Source organism: Eleginops maclovinus, chromosome 15 (genome assembly GCF_036324505.1).
Source record: "Eleginops maclovinus isolate JMC-PN-2008 ecotype Puerto Natales chromosome 15, JC_Emac_rtc_rv5, whole genome shotgun sequence".
NCBI classification, from domain to species: domain Eukaryota; kingdom Metazoa; phylum Chordata; class Actinopteri; order Perciformes; family Eleginopidae; genus Eleginops; species Eleginops maclovinus.
Window position 1 is genome coordinate 969784 of NC_086363.1, and position 9293 is coordinate 979076.

Here is a 9293-nt window from a genome sequence, read left to right on the forward strand (position 1 = left end):
TGCATGCTCATTATACTGTGTGTTTGTGCTGAGCTCTGCATACTAATATGTAATCCCCCTCATGGAGGAGGATGTAAAGAGTAAGATATGCAGCAGGAACATGCAAAAGGCGGCTCGTTTCATTAGGCATTCACAACTGACATTTCCCTCGTAGTTAGATTATTTTCCCCTGCCGGTTAATGAAGTTACACAACCGTTAACGCCGTCATGCAGCAAATCCATCAGCTCCCATCAGTGAGCAGAACAAATACCACAGCTGACTCTGACACTGACACCCTCCAGAGTCCCAATATGAAGGAGTTAAAACCAGGCAGACCAGCATGGACCTCGTGAAACCATAGACCTTTTTTATTGATATTTTTTCAGTTTTCACAACAGCAGCAGCAGCAGTGCTTTTTTTTGTGCTCCAAGCTGGTTGGATTTCATCCTTCGGAGCAGTGCATCGCCTATGTGTGCAGAAGCGTTGTACAGCAGAAGCTAACCGGGATGAAATGCAACTTCCTCTGGACTGACGGAGCCACCAGATGAGCGGATCGACCCTGTACTCAGGGAGGCTTTCCGTCACAGAGTCACACATCCATCATGGCTGCAGAAACGCTGAAGTACATCACGCTTCTCTTGCAGCCGGGGAATTGTTATTATGCTCTTTTGGTTTGTGCAACAAACTCCCTGCAGCTGTTTTGGAGCAGCAGTTTTTCCTTCTGAATTTTGATAGCAAATGCATTTTCTTCACATTTTTTGTTGGATATTTTGGTAAATAAGCTTTTTATTTTTGCTTTCTTGCTGAGACGTACGAGTTCACACACCGAGGGCATCTTTATTTGTGCAGAAAAGCACTCAAACTGTTGCTTAATTAATAAATGCTTTCACACATTTGCAGATATTACACTGCAAAAATAACAAGGTTGAAGTTTCGGAGCTTCCACAAATAAAAGCATCAACCAATGACATTGTGCAAACATATTTGTATTTTTAAGGATTTTAAAACAACAACGCTGAGGTCATGGAGTCCAAACTAAGACAGAAAATGCATTCTTCCTTCAACCTGACAACGGCAATCAGATCCACTCCTTTATATCCTTTCACAATAAAAGCTCTAGACGTCTGAACCTCACAAACACGCACTTTGTATTTTCTTGTTGTTTATTTGTTACGCTCCAGGTGTGTAAAGGTTTTCAGATGAATGACTGATACCTCTCTCATGTCAGTATGTCAACTATGAAGCTAGAGCCAGCAGGCGGTTAGCTTAGCTTAGCCTAGCTTAGCTTAGCCTAGCTTAGTTTAGATCGAATGCGCTTAGTTTAGCATAAAAACTGGAAACAGTGTAATATAGCCAGCCTCGCTCCTTCCAAAGTTTGGAATGTGTCTCAAAATGATTACGAAGGTAAAAAAAAACTAAACTAATTTAATTAATACAAAGTTTGAAGGTGAAATCACACGTTTTGGTTTCGCGGTGGATTACGTTGTGTAACTTTACGTTTGTTGTTATTGACATTTGTGTACGGATTCAAAAGTGGAGGTGTGTTTCAGTTACTGACCTTAGAGGTGTTTGTAGTTCCATTTCATTTGTAATCCTTTGTTCAGGGCCATGCTAGCTGTGTCCCTTTGTCTTTATGCTAAGCTAGGATAACCGTCTGTAGCTCCACATGCAAAGAGGAACGTTAGCATGTTTCCAGTAGTGTTGGTTAATTGAATTCCATGTGTTTTAAAAGCAGTACAACACGTTTAATATCTCCTGTGTGTGAAAGTATGAATAATCGCATTGATCGATTAGCAGCTGAGTTGCATTGTGGGAAATGTAGGCGTCATGTTTTGATATTTTCAGATGATTTTAGAGCGGTGTGATGCTACATCTTAACGCAGAGTATGAGAGTGGTATCAGTTGTCATGTATATTTCTCAGCAAGAAAGTGAATAAACTTCTTTTCCAAAATGAATCCTATAAATGAACAGGACAGGGTTCCTACTGGTTACTGGAGATGCCTGTGAATACATGTATTTCCTCTATATTAACATACTTTTACAAACATTTAAATAGCATTTGGTGTCATTTTGTTACCTTGCATGGTAGCTAAATGCTTTGTCCTCAATGGCAAAGTATAGGCAATATGCTGCAAAACTCTTCAATTTACATTGTTTTGGGCGTAAGAAAATATAGTGCAATAATTTCGACGCTAATTGCTAAACGGTCATTTTAAAATCTGAGCATGTGTAATTTCAGTTGCCTCCAAATTCCAAGACATTATGCCAATAATTGCACTTTTTGCATGTTTTCCTGAAGACCTGTAAGCAAAGTGACTTTTTACAGTGTGATTTATTCCCCTAAACATCCATTCCTTACTCAGGATCAGCAGCAGATAATGATTGACATTTAGCATGTGCTGGTCTGATGGGAGGATAAATGCTGGTTTTGATCAGAATACCGTGACATTTCCCAGGGTTTTTAAACATTTTAAATAAAAAACGATGAGGTAAGAACCCTGCCCCACTGGATTTGGAGTTGCATTTGTTTAGCCTGACATGAAATGGAACATCAAAGCTAACATTAACAATTAAAAAACCCTTAACGAGAGGTCTGGTAGATCGGTTTCACAATCCTGGCTCTTCATTCCCTCAGAGTCACTATTTTTACAGCTTTCACTGAGCAACATCCACACTCTTCTCAGCAAAATGAAAGTAAAATTCACACTGATGCACACAGATTTACACTCAGGTTGGATTCTTGTTTAAAGACTAAAGCTGATCCACGGAAACACAATCCCTTATTTTTTTGATTGTTGATTAATCCTTGCAAAGAAATGTCAGAAAATGCTGTTTTTATTTGAGATTTGCTGCTTTTCTCTTTTGAATCCAATTAAAGTGACTATCTTTTGGTTTTAAATTAATCAAATAAAACAATTAAAGCCTGTTTCCTTATTTTCTGACATTCAGATTAATCAATTAACAGAATAGTTGTTTAAATCAGTCACATCAAAAAATTGAAACACAGACACTGGCCAAACCTGTGTCTCTTTCTCAAACTGAAATCGCCCTCTCGTCTCCACCCGGGGGGCCAGGCACATCTGAGGAACAAAAACGTGTTGTAGGCACCAGAATCCCCCTTATTGAGACGGGGAAAAAACCAAACACACATCTTATTTTTTGCCCGTGGGGCTCGTGGTTAGCTTAGCGCTAAACTGTTTGTGCTTACAAGCCAATGACTGTTGACCTTCAAACTCATTATGGCAAAGAGAGTCTGCAGGCGGCCTCCATTAGCGACGTTAGCATCTGCAGCATCCACAGTATTTTAATCCAATGGTGCCGTCAGATGCTGGCCCATCCATCAGCCACTGGGTGTCGGCGTTCCTCAGGGGAACGTACTGTTTATCGGGAATGGGAATGGGAACGGACGTCAAGTCGGCCATCTTTGGAGGAAACTAGCAACCTGTGCGGGTGGAGAATCCGTCATTTGTTCACTTTAAACATTTCAAACATGGTCGGTAGCAGAGGTAGAAGAAGTACTCAGATCTTGCACTAAAGTCAAGTAGAAGTACCAGAGTGTAGGAATAGGAATGTGCCATCAAGTTAGTTAAATGTAATTAATATATGATGTCATAATTAACACACACATAAGCTTTAGATAATGTGTTTCAGACACAGGTTTGTGGCGGGTTATTCTTTGCTTTAAGTGAGACAATTCAATTGATTTGTAAATTAAAAAAGGACGTTCTGATTCTCTTCCAGGACGGCAACAGGGCCATGCTAGCGGTTTCCTCTGTCTTTATGCTAAGCTAGGATAACCGTCTGTAGCTCCACATGCAAAGAGGAACGTTAGCATGTTTCCAGTAGTGTTGGTTAATTGAATTCCATGTGTTTTAAAAGCAGTATAACACGTTTAATATCTCCTGTGTGTGAAGTATGAATAATCGCCTTGATCGATTAGCAGCTGAGTTGCATTGTGGGAAATGTAGGCGTTATGTTTTGACATTTTCGGACGATTTCAAAGCGGTGTGACGCTACATTTTAACGCAGGGATATGAGAGTGGTATCAATTGTCACGTAATTTTTTCTGCAAGAAAGTGAATAAACTTCATTTCCAAAATGAGTGCTTTGAATGAACAGGACAGGGTTCATACAGGTTATTTTCCATCCATATTTTTGAGGTTTCTGTGAATACATGTATTTCCTCTATATCACCGTTATTTTTTTAACATTCAGTAGCATTTTGTGTCATTTTGTTGCCTTGCATGATAGCCAAATGCTTTGTCCTCAATGGCAGGGTAGGCAATATGCTGTAACACTTTTCCATTTCACACTTTTTTTTGTGCATAAAGGAGGGCAACAGGGCAGGTGCTCGAGCCCCCCTTTGAAGTCTGTCTTTGCAGGTGCCTGAACGGCTTTTATATTCCACGCATACTTTGTTCATTTTGGTTTGCTAAAGATGCTATCCTTCAAAGATGGCCGCCACGCCTAAGAATGACCCGTGGTCCCCACACTGAAAACACTGAGTTTGATTAAATGTATTAGGTCAGTTAGGTTCGTGGGAAGCAATAATATTAAGTTTAAATAAAAAATATGAGGTCCAACTTAACTTGTTGACAACGTACATTTAATTTCAGTTCTTCTCAGTGCCTTCCCTCTAGTATCCAGACAAGTGTTTTATTTTTGAAAAATGGGAGGATGGCTGGTTCACGCCCGGCAGCATCTGAACCGGATCAGTTTGTGGAAGGCGCGCTTGAAGTCCTCGTTGGACATGGTGTAGATGATGGGGTTGATCAGAGAGTTGAGGTAACCCAGCCAGGTGAAGATGTCGAAAAGCCCCGGGTGGAAGCAGGAGTCGCACACGGACACCACGAGGGTGTAGATGAAGAAGGGCAACCAGCAGACGATGTAGGCGCCCAGGATTATCCCCAGAGTCTTGGTGGCCTTCCTTTCCCTGGCGGCGGAGATACGCTTCTTCTCCAGGAGCGCGTCGGACACCGTGACCTTCACCTGGTTGACGGAGGTGTCGCAGGACGAGGCGTCGTTAGTCCCGTAGTTCAGCGACGTGCTGGACGCCACGGAGCCGGGGGAGTCGGTGATGAGGTGCGCCGAGGTGAGCCTCTTCCCGGGCTTCTTGTTGTTGCTCGACTGCTTCAGGATGCGCTTGCGGGCCTCCACGTAGATCCGCCCGTAGAGCGCGATGAGCAGCAGCGTGGGGATGTAGAACGCGCCAAACGTGGAGTAGATGGTGTAGAAGATGTGGTCTGTGTTCACGTTACAGCTGGTCACCTCCTCCTCCACCTTCACCTGCAGAGGCGGAATAAAGTAGAACTAAAACTAAGCAATAATATCAAGTTTAAAGTAAGCAGGTTGAACTTGATAGTATTGCTTTCAACTAACCTGATACAGCTATATGACATTTGTTGACAGAACATTTAATTAAAGTACATTTTAGAAGTACTCAGATCTTGTACTTGAGTAAAGTAGAAGTACTCAGGTCTTGTACTTGAGTAAAGTAGAAGTACTCAGATCTTGTACTTGAGTAAAGTAGAAGTACTCAGAGCTTGTACTTGAGTAAAGTAGAAGTACTCAGATCTTGTACTTGAGTAAAGTAGAAGTACTCAGGTCTTGTACTTGAGTAAAGTAGAAGTACTCAGGTCTTGTACTTGAGTAAAGTAGAAGTACTCAGGTCTTGTACTTGAGTAAAGTAGAAGTACTCAGGTCTTGTACTTGAGTAAAGTAGCAGTACTCAGATCTTGTACTTGAGTAAAGTAGAAGTACTCAGGTCTTGTACTTGAGTAAAGTAGAAGTACTCAGGTCTTGTACTTGAGTAAAGTAGTACTCAGGTCTTGTACTTGAGTAAAGTAGAAGTACCAGAGTGTAGGAATACTCTGTCACAGTGAAAGTATTCTAAATGTTCCTCCAGTGAAAGTAGAAAGTACTCTCATCTAAATCTACTTACAGTAGTCATTGTCTGATTGGTCCATTTCAGAATAATATCTCTGATATGTTTTATAGTTATCGATGCATTATCAATCATTAATCCAAATCTGCCTAGCAACTAAATGTATTAAATAAATGTAACGGAGAAAAAGTAGCATACAATGGAAATACTCAAGTAAAGTACAAGTACCTTAACATTGTACTTAAATACAGTACTGCAGTACATGTACTTGGTTATTTATTTAGGGGTAATACATCTTTTATGCAGCCAAACGTTGTGTTTTCTGCTTGGCGCCAAAGCTTTGTTTTGCCGGAAAGTGGGCGGGGCCTAAGTTTCACCAGGAAGTGATGTAGGCTGCTCTCATCTATTGGCTGCAACACTTAGGGGCGCAGGCCTCTGTTGGCCACGCCCTAGAACCGCCCATGCACCACCGCTCACCTGGCGCCAGAAGAAGGGCGGCAGGGAGATGGAGATGGCAATGACCCAGGCGGTGGCGATCATGCCAGCGGCGCGCCCCATCGTGCGCTTCTTGGAGTACTCCACGGCGTCCGTGATGGCCCAGTATCGGTCCAGCGCGATGACACACAGGTGCAAGATGGAGGCGGTGCAGCAGGTGATGTCCGAGGACAGCCAAATGTCACACACGGCCTGCCCCAGGGTCCAGGTGGCACTGACGGTGTACAGCGCGCTGATTGGCATCACCAGGATGGACACCAGGAGGTCCGTGACGGCCAGGGAGGCGATCAGGAAGTTGGCCGGCGTGTGCAGCTTTCGAGACTGGTAGATGGTGGCGATGACGAACGCGTTGGAGAGCGTCGTGGCTAAAGTGATGAGCGTCAGAGTCACGGCGAGGCCCGACTGCAGAGCCAGGTTACTGTCCCTCGGCCGGGTGGAGTTGGTGGAGATGTTCCAGAGCTCACTGGCGTTTACCGTCTCCATCCCGCCACCGTCTGCACCGCGTCAGACGCCCCGGGCATCGAGCTGGGAGAGGACGACACTGTTAAACTGAAAGGTTGACTTTAATTAAGTGTATTAAGTCAACAGGTTTCACATCACAGCAATGAGTTGGTTCAACTTAACATTGTTGCTTTCAAGTAACCTAATTCAGTGATGTGGAATCTGTTGACGTAATACATTTCATTAAAGTCAACGTTCCAGTTTGTAGTGAAGATTGATTGACCCCTGTTTGGTAAATTCCCTTTGTCACAGCAGCATCTAGACGAGCATTGAACATGAACAAGTATATATGTATCTTCCCATGTGTACTCGCAGTCTTTCTTTCTTATTGATTGGTAAATACCCTTCAGAATATCGTTTTAGTCATCTTTAGTTCAATATACTTTCTTATATATGTATGTTATTTCTACTGGTGTAGTTTGTTGGTCTTTACACGGACATTCAGAGTATTGTGTTTTTTACTGTAGATATGGATATATTTGCTGTTTGTGTTTATTTTCATTCAGCAAATATATAGGTGTGAAAAGTAAAGAATAATCCAAACACTAAAGACTGTACCTAGATTATCTGTGTTACAAATATGTAGACCTCTAATAGAAGTATCTCTTAGTCTCCGGTTATTATAATTAGATCCATTTTATTTAGAGAATCTTATATTTCACATCCTTATTAAGAACAGAGCACGATTATATTCTCACTCATATTAAAGTATTTGTATTGTAATGTTTTTTTCTCTCATCTCTCAACCTCTCACACACACACACACACACACACACACCCAGCTTTGTTCCTGCTCTCCTTGTGTATTTTGTCATCAGTTTTTTGTCTTGACTTTGAATTTCTCGTTACTCTCCTGTGTGTATTCATGACTACGTACTATTACAAATTATGTTCCTGGAATATCTCTATTATAAATGTGTAGACCTCTATTTCTAATATTTGTACCTAAAGTATCTCTTATTTTATACATGTATTAGAGTGTGTGTGTGTGTGTGTGTGTGTGTGTGTGTGTGAGTGTGTGTGTGTGTGTGTGTGTGTGTGTGTGTGTGTGTGTGTGTGTGTGTGTGTGTGTGTGTGTGTGTGTGTGTGTGTGTGTGTGGTGTGAGCAGAGAGCCGGCAGCTCACCCTCTCGGCGCCCCCCTCTCCTCTGGTCTCACCCCAGGAAAACAGCAGCTCCATCTTCATCTCCGATCCAGACTGATTTCTGCCTCCTCCTCCTCATTTTACTCACTTCACCTGCAGCATCCTCCACCCAATGTATCCATCCAGGGTATACTGGGAGTGATGGGGGAGAAAGCCCTCTCCATTATCCACTCATGCTGTACATCTCCCACGGTATCCGCTGATGGAGGAAAAGTAGAAGTAGAAACTCTTGTTCTGGTCTCTGCTGGAGGGTTTAATCCGGGCAGCGTCTGCTCACAAGTTCAGAGCTGCTGAAGTCTGACTGCTGCTTTTATACTGCCAGCACACACTCTCACACACACACACTCTGTCTCTGTCTCTCTCTCTCTCTCTCTCTCTCTCTCTCTCTCTCTCTCTCTCTCTCTCTCTCTCTGAAAGGACTCTCACTATCTGTTTTTCACAGTTGCTTTGAAAGCCGATATAGAAGACAATTTTAGTTGATGCATGATTGAGTTTGATATTTTGTACTATTAATTCAAATCATTAAAAATATATATATTTACTTTGTTTTCATTTCAAATGTTTTTTTGTTTTCCTTTATTTATTTATTTCTTTGGCATGACCAACATTGGGCATTTTCTTTAAGAGAATTTTATTATTCAGATTTATTTATTTCAACAGCTTTTTTTCATACATCTTTATATGTTGTCCTTTTTTACTTTAAAATAAAACATTTAAAAAAATACATTTTTTAATTTAATTTGTATTTTTCTGAAATATCTTTTGATTTTTTTATGTCTTAATGAATGAGAAAATGTATCTTATTTAATCTTTGTTATTTTAATATTTTAAAATCTTATTTCTCCTTTTTTATTCCAAACTAAATAAAAATGTACTTTATTTAGATGACAAACATTTGGCGTACCCATACTAGAAGGCTTTGTGCATCATCTATATACAAATTACATGTCTTAATCAATATTGTAGTAAGTAGTAGACTAATAGAAACTGTATATTTCATTGAAACAACACGTTGGTATTTTGTGGAGAAGTTGAAGGCAGACTTGTGGTTGCCCTCTGGTGGACAGGGTGTGTCATGACGTCCCTTTTATGAATCGCTTTCTTTCGTTTACTAAGATATCATTATAGGCCCAGTTGATCTGTCCCTGGTTTAATTCTGTTTTAACACAACAAAACAATCATAGTGTATTGTTAGCCTTTCTAAATGCTAATATGGCAATTTAGCTAATTTCATACCTTTAGTTGCTAGGCAGATTTGGATTAATAATGTGAAATATAATCAACCCTTA

The 9293-nt window shown here is 41.1% G+C and overlaps 1 protein-coding gene across 2 annotated transcripts; it reads right to left on the minus strand.

The window, feature by feature from the left end:
• Positions 1–407: 407 nt before the first annotated feature.
• Positions 408–8259, minus strand: LOC134876542 (5-hydroxytryptamine receptor 1B-like). Of its 2 annotated transcripts, XM_063901519.1 has the most exons (3): positions 7987–8259; positions 6343–6885; positions 408–5267 (listed from the first exon to the last, which is right to left on the minus strand). In XM_063901519.1, the coding sequence occupies exons 2-3, from the start codon at positions 6841–6843 to the stop codon at positions 4668–4670; spliced, it is 1101 nt and encodes a 366-aa protein (XP_063757589.1). In that variant the 5' UTR covers positions 6844–6885; positions 7987–8259; the 3' UTR covers positions 408–4667. The 2 variants fall into 2 exon arrangements, with proteins under 2 accessions (XP_063757589.1, XP_063757590.1); XM_063901520.1 differs by lacking the exon at positions 7987–8259 and having other exon boundaries at positions 6343–7056.
• Between the last annotated feature and the right edge of the window lie 1034 nt (positions 8260–9293).